Source organism: Juglans regia, chromosome 11 (genome assembly GCF_001411555.2).
Source record: "Juglans regia cultivar Chandler chromosome 11, Walnut 2.0, whole genome shotgun sequence".
NCBI lineage: Eukaryota > Viridiplantae > Streptophyta > Magnoliopsida > Fagales > Juglandaceae > Juglans > Juglans regia.
This window is the reverse complement of record NC_049911.1, coordinates 15,196,177-15,223,235: the sequence shown is the minus strand read 5'-3', so window position 1 is coordinate 15,223,235 and position 27,059 is coordinate 15,196,177. Positions and strand designations below refer to the sequence as shown.

The 27,059-nt window shown below is 37.9% G+C and overlaps 1 protein-coding gene across 1 annotated transcript; it reads left to right on the top strand.

Annotated features, from left to right (window-relative positions):
• The first annotated feature begins 360 nt into the window (after positions 1-360).
• Positions 361-19,639, top strand: LOC108988820 (protein LUTEIN DEFICIENT 5, chloroplastic). Its single transcript, XM_018962194.2, has 16 exons — positions 361-760; positions 868-1,030; positions 1,386-1,602; positions 1,707-1,778; positions 1,865-1,975; positions 9,258-9,449; positions 9,634-9,795; positions 11,094-11,189; positions 11,262-11,363; positions 11,946-11,978; positions 12,081-12,161; positions 12,256-12,338; positions 12,791-12,922; positions 18,690-18,750; positions 18,923-18,988; positions 19,292-19,639. The coding sequence occupies exons 1-16, from the start codon at positions 646-648 to the stop codon at positions 19,481-19,483; spliced, it is 1,878 nt and encodes a 625-aa protein (XP_018817739.1). The 5' UTR covers positions 361-645; the 3' UTR covers positions 19,484-19,639.
• The last annotated feature ends 7,420 nt before the right edge of the window (positions 19,640-27,059 follow it).

Genomic DNA, 27,059 nt, shown 5'->3' with positions numbered 1-27,059 from the left:
AATTAAAATGGGAAATGACTGTATATACTATAAATTCTAACCAAAAAATGGGGATTGAGATGGAGAGGGATTTTTTTTCAAAACTCTAAATTTCTTTTTAAATTATAGAGACAGAGGAGATATAGGTTGCGTTTGGATGTTGAAGTGAGTTGAGTTGAGTTGAGTTGAGATAATAAAATATTGTTAAAATATTATTTATTATTATTATTATTATTTTAGGATTTGAAAAAGTTGAATTGTTTATTATATTTTGTATTGAAATTTGAAAAAGTTGTAATAATGAGTTGAGAGGAGTTGAGAGGATTTTTGGTTCCAAATGAAACCTATAAAGAACCCAATAGGAATACTCCAAGAACTGGATCTTCCGGATGGGGGAGATTTTGTTTTGGCGGTTTGTTGGGTATCTAACAAATGAAGCGTGTAAGAGATTCCCTCCTATCATTTAGCGGTGTTAGAGACTGAAGATGGCCACGTTTTCGTTTCGGTGCTCTTATCATCAAAATCCTGTCCTGGCCTTTTCTATCACTCTCCCAGTACTCACTCTTCTACTCTCATTGCAATTCGTTCATCTCTGCCACTGTTAGTCTGTTACTCACTAACAAAGCCACCTACCTCTGGATTTATCGTTTCGGGCAGTCCGTCTCCATGGCTGCCAATTTTCCTCTCTTTAGAGCCGCACCCTCCTCAACCAAACCTGTTCGTATCCGCAAGTTCAATCCCACTACCCGATTTCCCCCTTTGTACGCGAAAAGACATCCAGGTTGCTCTGCTCCCCTTCAACGATTTTTCCGCCCACGTTTCTTTTATATATATGATCCCAATAATAGATTTTTTTCGCTTGTGTGTGTGTATGTGTGTGTTTTGCAGTTTTACGTGGGTTATCTACCATCGCTTGCGCTTCTTCCAATGGGAAGGAGCCTGACTCTGTGGACGATGGTGTCAAGAGCGTTGAACGGCTTCTTGAACAAAAACGGCTCGCAGAGCTCTCAGCCCGGATTGCCTCGGGGGACTTCACTGTGTCGCAATCCGGGTATGCTTTTAAGACCCTTGAATTGTACCACATTACTTTTGATTTACATACCGTAGTCACCCTTGTGATATGTATTTTACTCAATGCGGGGAAAATTCATCTGGATATGTTCAAATTCACATGAAACGGCGAATCCTTTAGTTTTTATTTCACTTGTGAGTTATGTGTATGATTGTTTTCATCTGGTAAGTAAAAAGAAAATATGTAATGATCATAATACCAATATGTTAAGTAAAGAAGCGATTATCTTCTTCTTCTTCTTCTTCTTCTCCTCTTGGGATTGGTATGTCTTGAAATGCGTGGATGTTATTCTTCTTGGGATTGGTATTCATGTATTTGTCTTTTGTTTTGCAAGGTTTCCATCAGTGCTGAAGGAAAGTTTGTTGAAGTTGGGGGTTCCAAATGCGGTGCTGGAATTTTTATTTGGTTGGGTTAATAACCATGGAGATTGTCCAAGGATCCCGGAGGCAAAAGGATCAATTAGTGCCATTAGGAATGAGGCCTTTTTCATCCCCTTGTATGAACTTTACCTCAGATACGGTGGAATTTTCAGGTTGAACTTTGGACCAAAGGTTGGTTTGTTATTATCTGTATTTATATTTCGTCTGGAATTGACTTGATCATTTAGGGCATGGCCATTATGGATTTTTGATCAACCCCTTCATGTTGGTTGTAGTCATTTCTAATTGTTTCCGATCCTTCCATCTCAAAACATATATTGAAGGAGAACTCAAAGGCTTATTCAAAGGTAAACCCAGTGCCCTTTTTCCTTATGCTTATTCTTTGCCCTCCCTCCTCTTCTTTCTCAGCAGCTTTTTAACACTTTGATGTCAGGGTATTTTGGCTGAAATTCTAGAATTTGTCATGGGAAAGGGGCTCATCCCTGCTGATGGGGAGATATGGCGTGTTCGGAGACGTGCTATAGTGCCATCTTTGCATCAGAAGGTGACTTAAGTGATTTGTTGATTTCATTTTTATGTTGTTTGGGTACCAAACTTTTCTTGTGATTAAAGTGTTTCCATCGAATAATTTTGTTAAGCTAATCATACAATTCATCTGAGGGAAATGATTTATACAGCCCTAAAGTATGCAAACCCCGTGCACTCCAAAATCTGGGATCCACGTGAAAAAACTAACTTTTTCATGGTGGACTCCACTTTTTTCAAAGTGAGTGTGCGGGACTTGCATACCCTAGAACTATATCTAGTATTACTCTTCATGTAAAGTTAGTTTTGAATGGCCAAAGAATGAGGCATGATATTGCACACTTCGTTTGTAAATAGATTAGTGCACTCCATATGAATGAGTGGATGCATTTTACCTTTAATAGGAAAAAGGGTCATCTATCTATTATAATGGGAATTATTCCAATTATGTGAAGTGTAACACCTTGTCCCTCGTAAGGACAGGGATGCTACTATCGCTTTTAAGAATCCTTGTGCTAAGAAAATAACTTGTTAATAAATAAAAGCATAAATAAAAAAAATCCATCGTAATCTAGGCCTCAATCTCTTCAAATTGACTCAAGTCCTGTCTTGCAACTTCATCCTCATATTGATCATTATCTAGGGTTTTTAAAAAATTAGAATAAAAATGAGTTGAATACTCAATAAGCAACACATCATATAGGAAACATATTTAAACATAGGATTTCTGGAGAAACGTGCTTATAGACATGTAACATGTTAAGAGACTCATCAAACTTATCTTTGACTTTCCTTATTGGCTGGTACCTATTATTGACCCCCATGAGTTGGGGTTTAGTAATTCTTGTGATTTTGATTCTGCCTGAGGACTCAGGTTAGGGATCCCATACATGAGGATGAAATCACTAGGTGTAATACCAGTGTGCCTATCTTGGCATTGCAATTTGCCATTTTATCTTAATAGTACCTAGGGGTGAGCACCGACCTAGTCTGAGTCGGAATACTCCGAGTCCAACTTGTGTAGGCTCCGATCCGACTCCGACTTGTCGGAGCAGAGTCGTATTTGTATTTTTTTTTTTTTTAGTTTTTTTTAGCTTCATATTTAGCCCATTTTTAAACAATACTTTTTTGTGGACTTTTTATAATTGTTAGTATTGATTATTAATAAATACTAATTCACTACTATCTAGTTATATGTTATTATATTGTAGTATTACAATTTATATGTTATTAACTTATTATACTAGACTTATTTTTTTTTTTTTATAAGTAAGAAGATATTTTATTGATATAGAAATAGGCATAGCTTAAGTACACAGGAAGTATACATGTGATTACACCTAGTTAGGAACTACAAACGGTTAAAAAGAAATCATGAAAGTTGAGACCATTAAAGTTTATAATAATGGCCCACATAAATAAAGTCTTCCAGAAAAAACTCTTAAACTCTTCCAAGGAGCGCTCTCGATCCTCAAAATTTTGGTTAGTCCTTTCAGTCCAAATGAACCAAAGTAGACAAATGGGAGCCATCTTCCACACAGCTGCAATATGTGGTATCTCTGTGATCCATCTCCAACTAGCTAGTAGGTCAACCACATCTCCAACATAACCCATGCTAATCCCACTTTGCTGAAAAAGTAATTCCATGAGGCCTTTGCAAACTTACAATGTAGAAGTAAATGATCCATTGTTTTGCAGCTATTTAACTACACTTATTTCTAACTTATTTTTATGCCAGACTTATACTATAGTGTCTAATTACATGTTATCATACTATAGTATTACATATTATTTCTAATGTCTAATTATATGTTATTATACTATAGTATTATGTGTTATTAACTTATTATATTAGACTTATTTCTATCCTAGTGTCTAACTTATAAAAGAAAAAATTTATTTACTAGTGTGTAACTTATACTAGATTTATTTCTAGTGTCTAATTTAATGTTATTATACTTTAGTAAATTAATATTATGTGTTATTTACTTATTATACTAGACTTATTAGTTATTTCTACACCAGCGTCTAATTTATTTATATACTAGACTTATACTATAGTGTCTAATTACATGTTATTATACTTTAATAAATTAGTATTATATGTTATTAACTTGTTATACTAAACTTATTTCAATGCTAGTGTCTAACTTATTTCTATACTTGATTATGTATGGTAGTAATACTATGATGTTTGCATATATTAAACTGTTATTAATCTATTTATATTATAGTATAAGTATATTATTTTATAATAATTAGCTCATACTAGTATATTATTGAATTTAACTATATAAGTTCTAGTTATATAACTATATAACTATACTAGTATATATGATCAATATATAGATAAATACATATTTTTATAACGTATGTACAATATCGGAGTTGGAAGGCAAAGTCGGAGTCGGAGTCGGAGTCGAAGCATAAAGTTGAAGTTGGATTGGATCAGAGTCAGAGTTGGTGTGGCGACACCTTTGACTCTGAATGAAAAATTAAAAAAAATCCGACTCCGACTCTGCTTTGTCGGAGTCAAAGCGGAGTCAGATTTTTGAATTTTTGCTCAGCCCCTAATTGGTACCATCATACATATCATAACATAGACCATTACATATCTTAAGCGTCATACATATCTTTTTTTTTTTTTTTATAAGTAAAACAAGTATTATTAATCCAAGAATGGGCAACAACTGCCAATCTACGTAGGCGCATTAGAAACTAAGAAATTATGAAGGTCCATGCCATTAAAGTCCACAACAATGGCCCACGTACAAAGAGTCCTAAAAAAGAAAACTTTTAGCTCTGCCATAGATCTCTCTTTGTCTTCAAATGTCCTCTCATTGCGCTCCTGCCACAAGCACCACATAATACAAATATGGATCATCTTCCAAATCGCTTTGAACTATTGCACACCTCGAATAGAGGTCCAACAAGCCAATATATCCACCACGGATTCCGGCATATCCCACGCAAGGCCCATCCTTTTAAACACCTAATTCCAGAGAGTCCTGGCTACCTCACATGTAAAAGTAAATGATTCACTGATTCACCCCCTCTTTTACACATGCAACACCAGCCTGCAATGATTATCCTTCTCTTTTTCAGATTATCCGTAGTGACAATCTTGCCTAATGACCTTGTCCACACAAAGAAAGAAGTTTTGGGAGGAGCCTTGTGTCGCCAAAGCCTTCTCCAGGGAAACTGTATCTCAGACACTTGTGTGACGACCTTATAAAAGGAACGAATAGTGAATACCCCTCTCCCTGCAGGAATCCACCACAGACCATCTTCATTTTGGATATTTGGACGACAAGAATATAAAAGACTAAAAATCTACAAAACTCCCCATCTCCCAATCCTATGCTGCTCGGTTGAAATTGATATTCCAGTTAATACTCCCTCCTGAGATTCCCATAACCTCCGCCATTGTGGCATTTTTGGCACTTGCTATTAGGAAAAGTATAGGAAACAAATCTTGGATAGCATTGTTGCCACACCAAGCATCTTTCCAAAATCTGGTCCTGGAGCCTGTACCCAACTGAAATCTAGTGTGATAATGAAAGACCTCTTACCCTCTTCTAATATGCTTCCATAGCCCCATTCCATAGGCCCCTCTAACTTCTCTAGTACACCAACCCTCCCCTAAACCACCATATTTGTTCTCGATCACAGTTTTCCATAAGGCTTCTGGCTCCTTGATATATCGTCACAACCATTTGCCAAGTAACGCCCGATTAAACAATCTCAAATTTCTAATACCCAAACCGCCACTAGAGATAGGATGGCATACCATCTCCCACTTGACTAGATGAAATTTAAATTCTTCTCCTAAGCCACCCTACAGAAAATCTCTCTGTAGCTTCTCAAGTTGACCCGCCACACTTGCCACACTTGCCAGTATAGGAAATAAGGATAAGAAATAGGTGGGTAGATTATAAAGTGTACTTTTGATCAATGTAATCTGGCCCCCTTTCGACAAGTACATTCTCTTCCACCCTGCTAGTTTCCTCTCTATTTTTTCAATCACTGTATCCCAAATCGAGCACGCCCTCGAAGCTATACTCAACGATAGTCCCAGGTATGTCATAGGAATAGACGCTATCTTGCAACCCAATGTGTCAGCCAACTCTCTAATATTTTGAACATTTCCAATTGACACTAACTCGGATTTATCATAGTTCACTTTTAAACCAGACACTACTTCAAAACAAAGCAGCAATGCCTTCACAGCCCGCAACTGACCTCGATCAGCCTTGCACATAATAAGCGTATGATCTGCAAACAGTAAATGAGAAATAGTAGTAATACCCCTACTAGGAGATCCAATCTGGAAACCACTAACAAACCCATTAGCCAACAAAGCTGAAATCATCCTGCTTAGTGCCTCCATAACAATAACAAAAAGTAAAGGAGATAACGGATCCCTTTGTCTCAAACCACGAGAACTCTGGAAGAAACCCTCTGAGCTGCCAATGATCAATACAGAGAACCTTATCGTGGATATACACCAGTTGATTCAAGACCTCCACCTTTCACCAAAACCACACCTACCCAGTAGATATAGAAGGAAATCCCAATTAATATGATCATACGCCTTTTCTATATCAAACTTACACATAATTCCTGAGCTGCCAGCCTTCAATCTACTGTCCAAACATTCATTGGCAATTAAAACCGCATCAAGGATTTGTCTACCCTTAACAAAAGCATTTTGAGGCTTAGTCACAATCTTTCCCAAAACCTCACTTAACCGATTAGCAAGCACTTTTGAAATAATCTTGTATACTCCATTCACTAAGCTAATAGGCTGAAAATCTGTGATCTCAATCGCCCCAACCTTTTTAGGTATTAATGCAAGGAAAGTGGTGTTAAGACTTTCCTCAAATTTCCCAACCAAGAACAACTCCTGAAACACCTTCAATATATCTTCTTTAATCACCTCCCAACATTCTTGGAAGAAGCCCATAGAGAAACCATCAGGTCCAGGAGCCTTATCTTTTACCATTTTCCTTGCAAGGAAAGTACCTCTTCCTTACAACATCTTTTAAGCGTCATACATTCAATCATGAACTTGCTTTCATTTCATATCTTTCTTGTCTTATCATGATGGATGTAAAATACATAATAATATAGATCTTCATAACATCATAAGTGAAGACATATCATGATACATGTAAAACACATTTTAACATCACATTCAAGAATCACTTTCATCATAACTTGGGTTCGTAAATAGGGGCTTACAATGAAGGGCTATACAAAACATTATACTTCAAAAACATTGTTCACTATATATATAATATACATAGATACACGCACACGCACACACATAAGGGTATGATCATGGTATTTACCATACAACTCCGAGCAACAATTTGCGCATCGATAATCACCTATATCATCACACATAATGTCACATCAATTTCTCATTCTGTGCACCATCAACTTAAAGACTAGAACTTCACTTAATTGGACTACCCGAGGGCCGACATCCAAAAACATATTTTCCTTAAAATCACAGTGCTTGTAACACGTAATTATATTCTTCCCTCTTATAAACATCAACCATAATTATAAATCCAACTTGACCTGCTTAAGCATCTGTAACACATATTTGATTAAGTCATCTTCCCATGTCACAATTACACCCATAATATTAAACCTAAAGGGTTTACGGGAGAGAGTTACTGTATGGAGAAAAAGAGGGTGAGTTTACAGTTTTGTGGTGGGACTTGCTTTCAGTTGATCTGAGATGTTGTTGGCTGTAACACATATGGGACTTGCTACTAGTGGCTGGTGTTGACTGAGCGTGAGGTAGAGCTTGGCTTCTGCTTGTCTTCATGGTGGCGCGGCAGGGCTGAGTTGTTGGTTCACTGGTTCTTGATGTCGTGCACAGTGCTGCGAGCTAGAGATGGGCTTGGAAGCAACAGGAGAGAGAGAGAGAGAGAGGACAGTGACCTGGTGCAGCTATGGTGTGAGGCTGAGAGGACAGTGAGAAAGCAACAGAGAGAGCTGGCTGTGATGGAAGAAAAATAGAGAGAGAACTGATGGCGAATTTGAGAGAGGTGTTGTAGCGTTCTTGAGCTTGCTGGTTTGAGAGAAAGCAGAGATAGTTTGCTGCAACTGGGCAAGGGTGACAGCACGCAGGAGAGGGAGACCTTGCTGTGGTGCAGTGCAACGTGAAGCAAAACCTGAGAGAACGTGGATTGAGAGGGATATGATGAGGAGAATAGATGGAAGGGGTCTGAGACTCTGAACATGAGTTGTTTCTATAGAAGTGAAGGAGTCCCGATGAGCAGTAGGAATTTGGGAGCGAGTGGTCTGCCTTGTCCTATTCAAACTATGAGAGAGAGTTTTGATTGAAGTCCAATTTGTCTAAGGAGCTTTTTGCCTAGGAGGTTGGTGTTTCGGTGGTGCTCAACTACCCAGATGAGTTGGATGTTCTTGCCCTTCTGGGCGTAAGAATCCGGTGTGGTGCATTTCTAAATGGGCTAGGCCCGCAACTAAAGGGGCTTTGAAGTTTTCATAGGTCGGGCCCAATAAATCCAAAAGAAGGCCATCTTAAACGGCCAATGGGCTTGTAGTAAATGTATGGGCTGGCCCATTTACCCAATAGAAGCGTCCTTGCACAAATTCTTGGACCTGTTATCCATTGAACATGGGCTAACTTATTCTCTAAATATCAAATGGGCTTGCAGGACATCTCATGGGCTCATGGGCTCATGGGCATGCATATCCATCACCTAAATTACGCTTCTATAAAATATGGGACGGTGGGTCCAATAATGTATTCAATCCAAGTGTAGGCTAGCCTATTCACGAATTTATCCTTAATTAAACCCAAAGCAATGGACATAGGCTCAAAGGCCCAATTTCAGATCTAATCCATATTTCCTTTCTAAAAATAGAAACCCGAAGTATGAGGTAATTCCTAATATTTTCTAAAGTAAAAACCTTAAAAGTTTGGGGTGTTACAGCAAGAGAAGAAGATATTAGTTTCAGGAAAGGAACACGGTTTAAAGAAAATAGAAAAAAAGCAGCTTTATCACTGGATGGAAAAAGAAAAGAAAAGTAAAGAAAAATGTCATTTACACTGAGGCGTAGAAGTTAGAAGTAACGTGCCTTTGTAATGCCTCTATGTTTGAGGCTATTTCTAACAGTAATATTGCATACATAAGATAATATTTTAGTTCAGTGGAAGGTGAGCCCGATTCAGGCAATAAGAAATATTGAACCTTGTTATCATTCACCTGTTTTGCTGTTGACTTTTTTTTTTTGGTTATTTTTACTTTTATCTGTAGTATGTGGCTGCTATGATTAACCTCTTCGGACAAGCTACAGATAGGCTTTGCAAGAAGCTAGATGTTGCTGCATCTGATGGGGAAGATGTTGAGATGGAGTCACTTTTCTCACGTTTGACATTGGACATCATTGGCAAGGCAGTATTTAATTATGATTTTGATTCATTAACTAATGATACTGGGATAGTTGAGGTATTTTTTTGTCGTCCACTCTTTTGCCTTCGATGTTACCTTCAGTTTGTTGGAGTACATTTCTGCTTTAGTTTTCCTCCTGCATTTCATTTTTCTTTAATGTTGCTTTTATGCATATGCTTCATGTGTGTGCGCGTACGCGCACGTGTGCATGTGTATTTATGTTGTATTTTTGCTAGCCCAGGCTGTTTACACTGTACTGAGAGAAGCAGAAGATCGGAGTGTTGCTCCAATTCCATTCTGGGAGATTCCAATATGGAAAGACATTTCACCCCGGCAAAAAAAGGTTTCTGCAGCACTCAAATTGATTAATGACATTCTTGACGATCTAATAGCAATATGTAAGGTAAGTCCTCAACTGTTGGAGCAGCATTCTGTGCTATACAAACTTGTTTCGGTATATAATGGTCCAATTCATATGGATGTGCACTGTTACATATTTGCTCATACAAAAGTAATGCTGTGGTGCCTACCTTTTAACCAGTGCCAATATTTACTTCCCAAGCTTTTTATACTCAGTAAGGGGTTACATTAGCATTGTACTTGAGACTATTTGATTTATTTATTTATTTTATAAGTAAAGACTATTTTATTTAATATACATGAGATATATCAATTGGAGATGCCTCATCCTTGAATGTTATGCCCAAGGAAAATATTGTTGAAAACCATAGGGCGCCTAATACAGCTACCTTGATGTATTTAAATATCAAGTTGTAAAGGCCAAAAAGGCCCATATATATATATATATATATGTATGTCACCTTCTAAAAGAACTGAGTTGACAGATTCTGTCAATTCTAATGCTTAAAATTTAACCATAAGAAGAGTTATTAGATCCGTATATAAAATTATTTGAATCTTAGCCATCTTCTAACCGTATGACACCTTTATTAAGAAGTTACATTTTACCTTCTCAGATATGTCTTCATTGCTGATAAAATCCTAATTGAATACAGTAACTTATTTATTTTGTGGCACCTGTTACGATACAACTCAATTATAGAGTTTCATGATATCATCTTTCAGTGTTAGAAAACACATTGTACTGTGCAAGGGGAGAAAATATTTCCCAAATTACGATTTTGGACTTTCTTTGTGCTGGAACTTATATGAGATTCTCGCTTTGTTAAAAAAAGAAACTGCCTAGTGCTGTTCATGGTAAAGTAGGGTCTTCTTTTGGATTTTTTTTTTGTGGGAGTTTATTGAAATCACCTAACCTCCTGTAATTCCTCTACGGAATTGAGGTTTCCGGCAATGTCAAAGATAAGAAGGAAGCTTGTGGCAGCAAATAAAGTAGTTGATGTTTGCTTGGTGAAAAGTCACTCCTTAAAATTTGGTAAATTACCAATTGTTGAACAATATACTGCAGTTGTACTTGCAGAAGTGCATTTTTTCTTTCTTATGAATAGGTCAGAAAAAAAAAAAACAAGTCACTAGAGTTGATGTGCAATTTGATTGTTTTTTGGCTTACTCTAAAAATTGGATTTTTTTATCAATTTTTTAAAATTCCATTCACGATTAAACTGAACAAAGTTCTATGCTGCCAAGTCTGCGATTCATCAAAATAATTGCAGCTTTTTACATGTACTGCTAAGTTCACCAGTTCTTGTTTCGTATTATTATATTTGTTTCCATCTGCAGAGGATGGTAGATGAAGAAGAGCTACAGTTTCATGAGGAATACGTGAATGAACAAGATCCTAGTATTCTCCACTTTCTTTTGGCATCAGGAGATGATGTATGATCCAAAAGATTTTTAAATCTTTTTATTTCAGCCGAAAGGATTGAAACTTTTCTAATTTTCTGTTAGGTTTCAAGCAAGCAACTCCGTGACGACTTGATGACAATGCTTATAGCTGGGCATGAAACATCTGCTGCAGTATTAACGTGGACCTTTTATCTTCTCTCCAAGGTAAAGTATGTTAAGGTTTCGTTAAGTCTTGTAGTGCGTGAACAATTTACATCAGCTTTGGTACATGAAATTTCTTGGAGTAGTAGAACATGACCAAATATTGAAAATAGCATATACTTTCTGAACAATTTTCATTAGATAGTTTCAATGGCTGAATGGAAAATAATAGTTGGTTAAACCAAAACTTAAGGAAAATGTCTAATAACCATTTAGTTGACTGTCTGTCTTGTAATGTTCATTGTTTTGTGCAGATAGTCGCCATTACAATTAATGTATTAAGAACGTACAATGTAGCTTTCAAGCAACTTGAATGTATATATGTTTTTCTTCCTGTTTGTAAGCATGACCATGTATGCTCACACAACTGCCCTAATTATGTTCTTCCAATCAAATCAAATGGATTGACAAGTAATTCGAGTAACAGGTACAAATATGATAGCTATATATATTAGTTTGTGTTTGTGCATGGGTGGGTGTGTGGGCGGGTATTCATGTGTGTATACTTATGCATATGAGCACAATATATATGTCTTGCATAAATTTCTACCTTGTAACGGTGATCATTACTTTTTGATTGGGCAGGAGCCTAGAGTGATGTCCAAGCTGCAAGAGGAGGTATCTTAAAATGTTTTATTCATCTAGATTTGTATCATAAGCAAGAAGAGTGACATATACTTCAGTTTATGAGATATTATGTAATTGTACTGTATTGTTTAGGTTGATTCTGTTTTAGGAGATCGGTTTCCAAGAATTGAAGACATGAAGAAACTCAAGTATGCAACTCGAGTAATCAATGAAGTGAGAAGATGAATGCTTTCAACATTTTTGGATTTAAAATCTTTTACTTTCATGCATTGACATTTTGTTTTTCACTTTTCTTCCTTCTTTGTAGTCCTTGAGGCTTTACCCACAACCGCCTGTATTAATTCGTCGGTCACTTGTGGATGATGTCCTTGGGAAGTACCCCATAAAAAGGTTATATCCTATTAATTCCACTGCCAATACTATTTGTACCAATTATTATACATTTTCATCCAGTCGTCAAACAAGAAATCATTTGTTTGAAGTTTTTATACTCCCTCATTCTTTTAAAGTTTTTATTTTCTATTGGTAGTTCGTAGATATCAATGGCTGAGATTTTTCCTTCTGTTCCATTATTGGATGCCGCATAATTCTCGTTAGCATTTATGTGTTTTTGCGCGTGATAAATGTCATTTGCCCACTTCCCGATAGCTTAGGCTTTATAGTTTGATTACTAACATGGTATCAAGGCCTACTTAAATTGATTCCAGTCTTGCAAACAACATTCCATTTGTTTCATGCGTTGTCTTGTGCTTTTGAGTTTTTCTATTAGATGTTATTACCATTGTTCTCTATTCAATTATCTGTCTTGGAAATATTTATCTGTTTTCGTTAATTATTTACAGGGGTGAGGATATCTTTATTTCGGTTTGGAACCTGCATCGCAGTCCAAAGCTTTGGGATGAGGCAGATATGTTTAAACCTGAAAGATGGCCTTTAGATGGACCCAATCCGAATGAAACAAACCAAAACTTCAGGTATATTTAAAACCTTTCTTTCATCTTTTTTATTTTTATTTTTATTTTTATTTTTTTTTTACAAATGTAATTTTGTTCATTTCCTGTGTCTAGTTGAAGCTGCTCACTTCATTATGTTGTAATCCTCCCATTTGTCTCGCAATGTATTGCCATCCACCGTGTTATCTGTTATTCACCATTAGTAATAATCTGTCACCAATCATCTGTTATCCGTCATTATACCATTTGTGCAAGCATCCAATCATTCAATCGCTTCTTTTTCATTTTCGTTTTCTTTTTCTTTTTCTTTCTTTCATTTAGTCAAATCATTACTACATGTACATATTATGGCATAGTGGAAGCATACATACAATTCCTTTTACATGTTTGATATTACGGGAATACATAAAAAGAGCTATCAATAATAGGCTTTATATTATTATAATCATTAAACACAAGATTTGAGAAAAAAGTAAAACATATATGCTGAAGAAATAAAGACATGTTCATTATTTCTTAGATAATTCAGAAAATAAGTATTTCAAAGGGCGCAATTGTATTTGCTTATGGAATTTAGAAAAAGTGGTCTTTCAAAGGGTGTAAACATAGTTATCTACCTTGTAGCTTCGAACAACGATTAACGGTCAGTAATCACCTATTCCAATGAACACTTATTACCACGTCAATTTCTAACCAGGTGTGTACTATGAACTAAGGACTGAAATTTCATTTAATAGGCCACACAAAATATTATTGGCTAACTTGAACAATTTGGAGAGAGGGAGAGGGAGAGAGAATGGTAGTGAGAGAGATATATGGCACAAAGACTTGATGGCATGATGGTTTATCGACTTGGATACCTTCCAAATATGGAGAGTGGTTGGGCAACGGGTTCTGGGCAACACCAGTGCCTGGGCGAGGATGGGCTTCAGCTAGGCGTTATGTGGCAAAGGGAAGAAAACTGTGAGTTTGAGCTGGCTTCAACTGGTCAGTGCCGATGGATGAGAATGGCGAGTTACAAAGAGAAAGATTGGTCTTTCTAGGTGCAAAGATGGTCATGAGACAGTGCGCAAGAGAGAGCGGGAGTGTGAGATGGAGATTGATATTAGTGGATTATATTTATTTGAATTAATTCCTATGTTTTATCTATGTATTTCGGGTATAGACAAATTTGTACAGCTGTATAGGATTTATATGATTTGTAATTTGAATATTTAGATTGAGTAGATTAGTATGGGAAACATATCTTATCCAAGATTTGAATCCCTTTAGGATAGGAAGTCAGATTTCAAATTTCTGATTTGTGTAATCTATTTTTGGCTATTTAATGAATGAGAAGGAGCAAGAGGAGGTATTCAGCCAAAGAAAATTGTTATGTATCAGAGAAAGGTCAAGAATTCTAGGTTTTTCTGATTCTAAGATTTCGGCTAGGGTTTTTTTTTTTTTCTGGTTTCCAGATTCTCGGCTAGGGTTTTCTGTTTCCAGAATTGCGGCTATTTTTTTTCTCTAGTCTCGAGGGTTGTGGCTAAGGTTTCTTGTCTATCATGTCTTATGAAATTAGAGATTATCTTCTGGTTTAATTCAATGGAAAGAATTATGCTGCGTGGTCTTTTCAGTTTCAACTATTGGTGAAAGGAAAGGAACTTTGGGGTCATATTGATGGGAGTAGTGTGGCACCGGAGGACAAAGATCAGCGGGCTTCTTGGGAAAGCAAGGATGCCCGAGTCATATCTTGGATTCTTGGATCTGTTGATCCCCATATTATCTTGAATTTACGATTATTCAAGAATGCTCGTGATATGTGGAATCATCTCAAGCGGCTGTATACTCAGAATAATGCAGCTAGGAGATTTCAACTCGAACTAGAGATGTCGAATTTCTCTCAAGGAGTTCTCTCTGTGGAGGAGTTTTATTCTGGTTTTTGTAACTTGTGGGTTGAGTATACAGATATTGTATACGCTTCAATTCCAGCAACAAGTTTGGCTGATATTCAAGCTGTTCATGAAGCAAGTATGCGGGCACAATTTCTTATGAAACTAAGGCCTGAATTTGAATTTATTCATGCTAATCTAATGAACCGAGATCCTGTGCCTCCACTTGATATGTGTTTGGGAGAGATATTTCGAGAGGAGCAAAGATGGATGACCCAAACAACCATGGAACAAGCTACTCCAGCTCCTGTGGCATATGCAGTTCAAGGAAAAACCAAAGGGAGGGATTTGAGCACTACTCAATGCCATAGTTGCAAAGGTTATGGGCATCTCACTGTAAAATGTTCTAAGAAAACTTGCAACTATTGCAAGAAGCAATGACATATTATCGAGGATTGCCCAATACGTCCTCCACGTCGCCAAGAAACTGCCTATTCAGCTGCTGCTGAGGCTACTAGTGCTGCCAGCTCTACCTTGGCCACTTCCTCTCATGTTCCAGCTTCCACTTCTCAAAATCCCACCTCTATTACACCAGAAATTGTCCAAAAAATTATCATCTCAGCTCTTTCAGCTTTTGGTATTTCAAGCAAATCTGCCTCTAAACCTTGGTATTTTGATTCCGGTGCCACCAACCATATGACAAGTACCTCTCACTCTCTTGTTAATGTCTCATAGTATGTTGGTCCACTTAAAATTCACACAGCAGATGGTAGTTCCCTACCTATCATTGCCGTAGGTGACATTTCTCCTTCCTTAAATAATGTTTTGGTGTCTCCTTCATTAAATACCAATCTGATTTCTATTGGACAATTAGTTGACAGCAAATTGTGGAGTGTCATTCACTTCTTCTGGTTGTCTTGTACAAGATCAGGTGACCAGGAAGATGATCGCGAGCAGTCCTAAAGAGGGTCGGCTGTTTCCATTTTTTCATTGCTCCTTGCATCAAATCAGTAAACTCCTCCCCTGTTCTGGCCTCCTGACAGATTTAGGGAAGAAACGGTTCCTGAATACTTGGTTGAACCTCGTCCAAGTGATCGGTGTTCCTTCAGTGAGCTCCTGCTCCATCAGTTCCCTGGTGGAGGTTCACCGCTCAGCGGCCACATCTGTAAGGTTATGTGTGGCAAACTCCAACTTCTGTTCCTCAATACAGTAAACAACCCAAAACTTTTTTCCGACTCCTTATCTAGTTCTCCGATTCCATCGCATCAGCCTTGCCATCAAAGTTTGGGGATGCTGTCAGCTAATCTCCACCTTCTATTACCTTGCCTTTTGTAAAAAGTTAAACAAGATTCTTATTTTAACTAGTTCTACTTCTGATATTCTTAATATATGCTAATATCGCTATATTTCAACTTATTATTTACAGTTGTGTTATTTCAACCCATAACAGTTAGATTAAGATAGAGAACATATGGGGTGGTATATGATATATGATGGATGAAATAAAGATCTAGCCTCCAAAATTTGAGAAACATCATTAAGCTGTAAATAAGCTTTGAATGTGAAAAATGCATCCAATCATAGAGAAAACGCAAGGATAGAATTTTCAAATTCAATAGCAAAACCTTGTTCATGTAAAAACTTCATCCATTCCCGAAGCTGTATGCCGCGATTATCAGGTACTGCATCCTGTTAATGATATGCAGCAGTTTTATTGATAATTTTAAGGATAAAGCCAATAAGGAGTACACAGTGGTAGAGTCCAATCCTCTACAGAAGTGGAGAAATTAGATATGGGTTGAGTAGATTTTGAAGATGCTGTTCAGGGGTCTTTAGAAGTACCAAAAATTGAAGTGTGGACTATGGTCACAACGAGGGGAGAGGTGTTTTTGGCATCTGACCTTCCTCTATCTCCAATGTTTCTGGGTAAGAATTTTGGGGGGGGGGGGATAACTCTTCTAGGTTGATCAGAAACGCCCTCAGGCAGTTTGGAAGGGCCTTATATCCTTGTCGGGGATCACACCTGAGAGGAGCCCTTAGCTGTGAACCTTTAGATATTCAATTACCATCCTTGAGTTGGAGAATTCTGATGGCTCAGTGATCATAACATCAGATTGGGTCTTGCAACAGGTGGAGTTTTCATCACTTTGTGGGGGTTTCATGCTATGGATTTGAAGAGGAGCTTAAGGCTTTTGTGTTCACAGCAATTGAGGCTGGTCGTTATTTGAAGTCTGTGGCCCTTACCTGTTGAGGCACAATCTGATCTTCAAGGTTTGCCAAAATTTTTCACATAGGATGATACAGATAGAAAGATGTGAACTTTTTGCTTGTCCGTTATATGCTGGATTTATACTGACACTTCCATGGACTGAAGCAATGAAATATGAACATGGTGGCATATGTGACTGATGCACAACATACAGCCCATTATCTTTCGGGATTTTCAGGCTCACAAATTTTAAGGATGCAAGGAAACATGCCTTGTGCGCTGAAGCAAAGATATGAGCTTGGACTGAGAAGGCCCTTAACAACAAGAACTGCTTGTCAATAGTTCGTCAAGACCCTACTGTTGTTTGTTATTCAAAAGCTGCTTAATCATGTCCTTGTAATGGTAAAGTTGTTGGAAATTCCAACCACAATGAGATGACTTAATAATTATTGACCGAGCAGAGAATGGTGACAAAAGTTCTAGCGTTGGGCCTCTAAGCTGTAGTGGCAGCGATTATGGCTTCTGTTATTATTGTGAGAGTGGCCATCCATATTTTTATTTAATTTCCACAAGGAAGAGTTCACTTGGCTGAAGGTGAGAAGGTAGAAGATGACGTGAAGTAATCAATCGCTTGATAATTATGGTGATGAAAAGGTGGAAACTGATGTGCTACCAGCTTGTGGAGAGAGTTTGGATGTTAGAAGAACTTTACAGTGGCAACTTTGAGTGATACTAAAAATTGGTTGTAACGATTCAAAGAACGCATGAGCGACATTTGGGCCCATACTACAGAAGGACTAATCAAGGTTACATTTGGAGCCCCTTAGGATTAGTAATAAAGGGTTTGAACTTCTCTCTTCCGAGCAATGCGGTATCCCCATTCACCACCTTCCTATTCACAACCACATCATCTGGGTATTACATAGTATTGTAGAAATATTTTCCTAGGAAGTAAAAACATGTGCTGGAAAGGTCTGCATTTGATATTAAATTGGGTGAGCCGTAAAATTACTGTCTCCAATTTAAACCAACTTAAAACTGAAACAAGGGAAATAGTAAAACACTTCAACATAACACGTACCAACTCTCTCATGCCAACAGTAGAAAATCTGAATCAGTAAAATCATCAAAGTACCTGTGAACGTGGAAATTCAGATTACTGCTAATTTAAGACGGCTTTAACCTGGTGTAGTTTGACTCTGTCAAGTGAAAATGCTTTGTTGCCCCTCACGAATTTTTTCTAAATCATGTTGATATGGTTGTGGCAAATGCACTATGATGCACAGAGTTATAAGTTCATTTATCATATCTCTTCCTTTTAGACTAAGGCTGTGTTTTACAGCATTTTCAGTTATAATTGCATTTGTAAGTAAAAAAAAAAAAATGTTTTACAGGATGACCTTGGTGTTGATTCTTGTTTTGAATTGATCTCCACTCCAAGTATGGGTTTGGACCTTTTCTGTATTGCTATTTCCATGCTTCCACGCCAACATTTGGTTGGGCCACTGTTATTTAAAGTCATGCTTGGAATCAAATTTGGTTAGAGAAAATATTAGTGTCCAGGATACCGTTATTTGTTGGCAGGCTTACTAGTCTCCTTTTGCCTCCTTTGGGATGGGGAATGGTGGATGTTCTCTTTAAAAAAAACAAAAATGCAAACTCTTTCTCCCATTATTATTTATTAAAGGATGATAATGTCTTTTTCCAGCTACTTGCCCTTTGGTGGTGGACCGCGGAAATGCGTGGGTGACTTGTTTGCTTCGTATGAGGTACGTATATTAAAACTACCTTATCATCAATGCTTGTAGGATGATCACCTCTTACGGAAAAAAAAAAAAATGATGTCAATGTATAGGGATATCTTAATATCTCTGTAATTATTATAGAAATCAGTTATAGACTTTACTTTTCTGTGCAAACTTCTACCTTATATTTTTGCAGATTGTTGTAGCACTTGCAATGCTTGTCCGCCGATTGAACTTTCAAATGGCACTTGGAGCTCCTCCTGTAAGTCAACTGCTGGTGATTTTGCATTTTTTCTTAACCATGATTTCTAAACTTCTTGTCTTGACATATCCTCAGAGTTTAATGGACTATAAGATCTGATACTTAGCTTAGACATATGTTAGAACTAATATTCCAGTAGCCAAAACGTTCTCCATATTCCATGGTAAAGCTATTAAAGCTCAATAGCATAGACAGAAATTTTCATCCGTAACTGGGTCAACTTTTACCACCACGCCAAGATGGGGGGCTGATTGATCTTTCATATGAGTTTTAGTCAAGTTGCTGAAGTTAGTGGATGTGCAGGTTGAGATGACAACAGGAGCAACAATCCACACAACAGCAGGTTTGAAGATGACAGTCACGAGGAGAGTAAAACCTCCCATAATACCCGCATTGGAGATGCCCACATTGACAATGGATGCACCAATCAGCCTATCCAAAGGGGACAACACTTCGTTGGATCAGAAAAGTGAGGTTTCTTCGGCTCATTCCTGATTGCTGTAGCCGTCCTACTTGCTGCTTGTATGTAGCAAGTACTACCGGGAGAAAAATAAATAAAAAATTAAAAAGTGGCATTCATCTGTTTTTCTATGTTTTATAATAGGCCTGCCATTGTATGTATGTCTATAAAGACATCCCATGGTTTTTTAAGATTAGGGGCTTTTGTTAATTAAGGAAACGCGCCCATGGCAAGAACTCAATTCAAGAATCGTACGGACAGATTTTATTTCGAGGAAAAATATCACCTCCAAAATTTACAACTTACAAGATTCTTCAGAATCGTTCTCATCCTATTATTTTAGGTATTTTATATATACAACGGTAAAGATTGAAACGCACCATATGACTATGATACAAAAACGCCTCGTTTTATTAACTTTCCCAAATGACTACTACCGTCTGTATTAAAGGCCCCTTTTTATTAATTAATATTGAGCGCACCGTTTTATCACCTCTTCATTTCTTTCTTTCTCGATCACAAGCTCCAGACCCTTCGCTTTCTTCAGTTCCTTCTACATGCACTTCAGTATACACCTAACATTCTCCCCTCCTTCAAGACCACAAGGGTGGACCAACAACAAGAGAGTGGGAAAAGAGATTAAAGCTAAAGTGGCCACTAAATTATAATTTTTGACAACTTAGTTCCTCATGATATTGTTTTCCTCTGTTAAAGGGTCAGCAAGTTGTATTTCAAAGAATTTAAATGAAAAAACAAACAAAATCACAGCTTAAGGCCTTGTTTGCTTTCATAACCATTGCCATCTCATCATTACAACTCTTTCAAATTTTTACACAAAATAAAATAAACAATTCAACTTTTTCAAATCTCAAAATAAAAATAATATTAAAAAAAATAATATTTTAATAATATTATATTTAACTTTTAACTTTTATCTCAATTCATTTCATCTAATCTGCAAAAACAAACGATGCTTTAATCAATCCTTAATGAACTCGATTTTGAATTAAGCATGGTAACATTTTTTAAACTCAACTAAAATTCACTTCAACACTTTAAAGCACAACTTGGCATGCAAACTAAGATCTAGGGCAAGAAAACTTACAATTTTTGTGGTCCTCTAAAGCTCCCAATGCAAGAACTCTCAACAAACTTCCCAAGAACAACTAAGAACACCTGGTTTACACTCTCTTGTTCACTATGGGGAGAAGAGCTCTTAAGAACTCAAGAGGATCCTGGAGAATAGGCGTGGATGAAGTGAGAAAGTGGATGGGGTTTTTATAGTGCTCAAGAGGGGAGGGGACGCTAGTCATGGTTCATGGTGATTGGGTGAAGTGGGCGGTGGGTAATGAGTGCCACCAAGCTGGTTGTGTGTGTCATCCTTGTGCGGTGAATAGTACCCTAGAAACCATCATGATCTCATCAAGTTAGGTGCTACAAGGAGGCTAGGGGGTGCAGGGCTGCTGTGGTGCCGAAAAAAAAAACCAAGGCATGATGGCATGCCATGATGCGTTGGGTAGGGTTTTTGAAAAACAAATTGGGCAATTTTACTATTACCTTGTCTCATTTTCTTGGATTTGTTTTGCAGGTCAAAACTCTACAGTTTAATGGCTTTTCAGGTGAAGGAGTGATGCTTGGTTGGCTGCCAAGTGATCATACATGGGCAGATCAAAGAAGAGGGTGAAATGGAGATGGTTGCCGAGTGGTGTTTTGTATAAAAAGCCAATCAATTTTGGTTCTATTTGGGGTGGCTTTGATTCAAGGTTCACCATGATGACTAGAGGGGGCTCTTGGGGATTGGAGGAAAAGGGAGGTGACATGAGGTGGCGGCTCAGCCATGAGCAGAAGTGCAACCAAAACACAAGTCATTTGTTTTCCATCCAACTAGTGTTTAGATGCATTCGGTTTTGGGTTTTTGGTTTGGTTCTTGGAACCAATTTCATCCACCACACTAGGTCTGCATTGAGAAGGGTATTTTGAGGTGCTAAAAGACAATAATTTCCTTGAGAAAAAGGCACAAAAAGTTTGGGCTAGGGGTTGTTTAGGCAATTGCACACATGGGTGTTGATTGGTGTGGTTTAAGGGTTTTGACATGTCATTACCCTTAATGACATATGTGGAGATTATCAAGGGTTCTAATATGATCTAAGAATGATGAAATTGAATAATAAAGCAAGAAAATTTCAGATAAAAAAGGTGAGAAATAATTAAAAATGAAATTAAGCTTAAAACATGATTTTAGAGATCACTAATCATGAGTAAGTTGATCAATGCTCTTAACCCAAATTCAAAACTTAATTTTGGGTCCAAAGAATTCCTTAGGGGTGTGGGGCACAATGTGGGCTTGAGAAAACCAATGGTATGGTATATGTGGGTTTTGATTAGAAGTGTAAAAATGCAAGACAAGGCTTTGGGCCTTGTGTTGGGCTTAAAAAGGCCATGAGAGTGAGTTGCATGATTCATGGGCTTTGGGTGTGGGTTGATGGGAGGCTTTGGGTCCAGATTTTTAAGAGGTCATGAGAGACCTCAAGATCCACAACAAAGGGGCTTGAAAGGCTTACATTAACGTAAATAGGTTTTGGGTCAAAGCTAACACTAAGTTAGGCCCAAAAGGCTTTATGCCTTCCTCACATTTGGGCCAAGTCTTTATAAGGCTAACCCACCAAGACTTAAACTCTTATAAGGCTTCTAATTCTTGGCCCATAAAATTCTAAAGGTTTAAGGGCCTTAAGTGGAGCACTAATGGGCTTGCTTATTAAACCACTCAAGCTTAACTCTCAAGTTTAACCACTAATGACACTAAGTGCCATAGTTTAATTGGTCAAATAAACCTAACTAACTCCCAAAGAGAAAAAATAGAATAATAATAAAATTGTAATAATAATTCTCATGCTAAAAACTATATAATAAGCCCAAAATATAATATAGTATTATAAGCTTATTCTAAGAGAGATTAAGGGTTAATCTTAATGGGTAATTATGCGGGGAGTTACAGCCCACAAGTCAAGCAAAGGGGAAATAGGCCCAATCACACAAGAAGGGTGTAGATGTGGAATGATAGTACGTCGGCATTTCTGACATTGCTCTGCACACACATGTAATGATAAGGTCATGCTGCCCTTAAGGACTAAGATGATGTGCAAGTAGGGATCATGGTGAAGCACTCTGTCCCTAACAAGGTGCGCGACACAATCCTCTATCCTTGACTAGAACGCAGGGGAAGTGGCCGCAGTCACCAACCTACCTCAAGGATATTACCTGAGAAGGCCACAACCCAAAAAGGTGACAGTGTGAGGTCCCGTACGAAAGATAGGCACCGTTGACACTACATATATGGGATCACCTCAGCAAGCAATATAAAGGTCGTGCACCAAGTCAGAATCACTCTCCATGCTCTCATGCTTACTAAAACTCTCATAAAGAACAAAAAACTAACTTAGGTATCGGAGGTGTCCCTTCCACCCCAAGCCCCTCATATTTTCTGTGTTGCAGGTAACTAAGCCAAGTTGTTAGAATCACTAGGAAAGTGGCCCCGGACCATGCCTCGACACTGACCTTAACAGGCCAAGACAGCCCCATAGCCAGCCTATATGCGTGTCATGGCCCATGCCTTGACACACATGAGGTGCCCAGTGAGGCTACTGGCCGCACGCTACCTAGCATGCACATGCCTAGCGAGGTTAGTGACAGTGCGCGGCCAGCATGTGCACCCCCTGTGCGAGCTCCTGCGCAGCAAGCCCATGCTTGTGCACCAGTGCTATACGCACATGTGTGCAGCCCAACAGCAGCCCAACCAGGCATGCCATCCAATGCACGGCTCCAGCTCGTGCCTTGCAAACGAGGCTAGTGGCATGCCATCCAGCGCATGGCATCAGCTCGTGCCTTGCAGCATCAACGCCTAGGCCACCTGTCTGGGCCATGCGGAGCCAACGCCCAGGCCACCTGCCAAGGCCATGCAGCATCAGCGCACGACACCCATGTTGTGCCCACCAGCAGGCTCATGCATGGTATCATGCCATGTCCATCAGCAGGCCATGCACAACACCATGACGTGCCCATCAGCAAGCCCACGCATGGCACCATGCTATGCCCATCAGTAGGCCATGCACGGCACCATGCCGTGCCCCAGCAACCATGAGCCAGACCAGCCCAGCCGTGGGCCATGAACCACACTAGCCCATCCATGGGCCATTCCATGCCACAGGCCACCATGACCCTTGCAAGACTATCTTATTGCTTTCATTTATTTTTATTTATTTATTTATTTTTCAAATAACATTTTGGGGGTTTCAACTTTATAATTTCTATAAATTGGACCCTTAGTCATTTCATTTACATCTTTTGACAATTTTCCTAGAGGACGACTATTGTTATTGAGATAATATTTTCGGTCCTTATGCACTTGGGCTCTTTTGGGTGCAATTCATGAATCCTTAGGAGAGAATCACACATTGCAATTCGTGAATATGTGTGATTCATTTTATTAATATATGAGGTTTCTTTTCAATTTTGTGCAACTCGTGAATCAAAGTTGATTTGTTTATCTTTGTGCTCATTCAAAGTTCTTAAGTGTTCATACATTTTTCATTGTGTTCATATATTTTCTTGCATCCATTCCACCTCCCCAAACACATCATTCGGCCACCATATTGCCAACCCTACTAACCATATTCGATCACATTCCATATTTACCCTTCTTCCATCATCCATTGACCTAGCTGAAACCCTACTTAGTACTTGCCATATAAGGTTTCCTAAATTTTAGAAATCTTAATTCCTTTCCATAACCGAATATATCCATATTTGGCTAACCAGTCATACTTACCATCCTTGATCCCTTGATTCTAGGAATCCTCCTAGAATCACTCATTCTTCATATCAATCTATTTCATCTTGCCATAGCCGAAACACATCACTCCCAAATTACCTCCTACAATTTTGGAAACCCTTATTCCATTCAAACCATAGCCTCACTCAACATCCAAACCCTAATTGCACTCCAAGTGGAGCCAACTCCAAGGATCTCTAGGCTAGATGTGCCTCCTTACTCAAGTGCTTGAGTTCATCACTTAGATCATCATTTTCATCATCATCATACATCATTATACTACTAAACATCAAACCTCCATTAACTTAGGGTCCCACCATTGCCACGTTTTGCTCAAGGCCAAGCAAGAAGGCTAGTCACTTCGGTCATCATAAGGAAAACCAAGGCGAGGACAACATAGTGTTTAGGGACTAGACTGAGGTCCCTAACACCAGTACCCAGTGTGCGAAACACAACATAAACCTTCAACTCCAAAGGTCATAATAATAATAATAATAATAATAAACTTGCTTCCCCATCAAAATTTCATTAGTACATTGGCAGAAATAATATCTCAACACTAATAACAGTTCTACACGTGTAGTGTAGTTGGACATATTATTCAAAATTTAAAATAAAAATTAAACCAATTATATATTACTAGTTATACTGATGAATTTCAATTTTGTAAGAAATATAATATATATTATTCTGAGAATCTAAAGGCCGCTCTTGAATAGCCCTCTCCCGTTTCACAAAATTATGCAAGCTTTCGTGTTCCCTTCGTGTGTGTGTGTGTGTGTGTGTGTTGTGTGTGTGTGTGTGTGTGTATATATCCAGCTAATTAATTAACAATTAACAAGCAAAAGTGATAGAGTGCATGTTTAGAGAGGTAATATTTTAAACTGGTAAAACCCTTAATATTATATATGCAAACCTCTTAAACTAAAGTACGTTGTTTAATCATTAATAATTTAATTCCTTTCCATTTTATTCACTAATAAATTATGTATATTTAAAGCCTCTGCTTTAGCTGGCTACTAGTTAGGCTAGGGAACCCGAGAAAATGACCTTTTTATTGATTCATATATGATGTAATGTTTTGTGTATATGAACTCAAATTACATGCGCGATTCTTGCATTTTTATTAGGACAATTAAGGTTGAAGGTGAAATTTAAGTGGGTCAGTCATAATTATAATATAATAAAATATAAATTATTATAGAAAATATTCTTAAAATCTTTAATAAAATAAGATTTTATTAAAATTCTTTAAATAAATTTTGCTTGAATATGCATCTAATACAAATGCACAAAAAATATAAAAATTATTTAAAATTCTATTTAATGAAATGGTTTTTATTTTTTATTTTATTTTTTTATTTTTTTATTTTTTTATTTTTTTAAAAAAACACCTCACTTTTACTTTTGGAGGCCTTGCATAGAGTGGGGCCTTAAGCAATGGTCTAGGGGTGCTACCCTCCCCTTTCTGGGTGGGCCACCCCCTCCCCATCCCCTGCCCCCCGCATGAGCGGGGGTGGGGATTTTTTTTCCCGTAATCCACCTCCAACCATGCAGGGGCGGGGTACCCCATCTGTTGCACGGGGTGCGGGGGTGGACCTCCATTCGTTCGCCTCCCGCCTCCTCGGCTCCCCCATACTTGGGGAAGCTTTTAAGGTCTCGTTTGTTTTCACAATTTTTTTCAATTAATCGCATTTAATTATTACCTTTTCAAATTTTCACACAAAATAAAATAGATTATTCAACTTTTTCAAATCTCAAAATAAAAATAATATTAAAAAATATATTCTAACAATATTTTATTCAACTTTCATCTCAACTTAACTCAACTCATCTCATCTGTAAAAATAAACGAGTCATTATTTGGTGATGAGTGGAGAACACATGTAAAAAGGATATGGGAAACTCATCATGGAATAACAATTCATCTAATGATCCATATTGCAAGCATGGATGATCAACTTTTGAAAAATCTCTTAAGTACATTAAACCATCATATAAATAATAAGGAAAAAGCTACAGCCACTGAAGTTCGGTCTTGAGGATGGAGTGGCTATAGCCACGTGGCCTTTTTAATATAAAAAAAAATAGACGAAACCCGAAGCATCTCCCTCTCCCAAGTTTTTCTCTATCACATTGACAGCATTGACCTGCAACCATTAGATAGGAAAAATCATACTTCTGCAACAATTACAAGAATTGATTACTTTAAAAAAATAAAGTACATCGTTAGGTAAAAAAATATAAGTAGTTACATTGGAGCCAAAGATTTTGATCTAGCAGTGTTGATTGGTGGACCAAGGAGTGCGAATGAGGATATGGTGGTGGTGGTGGTGGTGGTGGGAGACAACCACATGTAGATGCGGTTGTTATCGGCATGACAAGAGGTTGACGATAAAAGGAGATGATGAGAGAGTGGCAAGGGCTCGACATGAGACAGAGGAAATGAAAGTGGCAAGAAAGAGAGCATGAGAGAGAATGGTCTTGGTTTTCTTGCTTTACTGCAGAGGTTGCATTGTTTGCCTGAAGCGTCACCACGGAACATACCCACAAGAAGTAATTTTGGAAGAACAAACCCACAAAGGTCTCCCCCTCCCTCTCCTCTAGCTCCCTCAACAAACCCACAGGTTTATTCCCCTATATGGGTTTTGGGTTGGTGCGTGTGGTATGGTATTTCATAATTTCAAATCTATTTCTTTTTTTTAATATAAAAACATGTGGCTACAACCATGTCAGTTGGGATCCATCCTCAGGACCGAACATTGATGGCTGTAGAACCACCC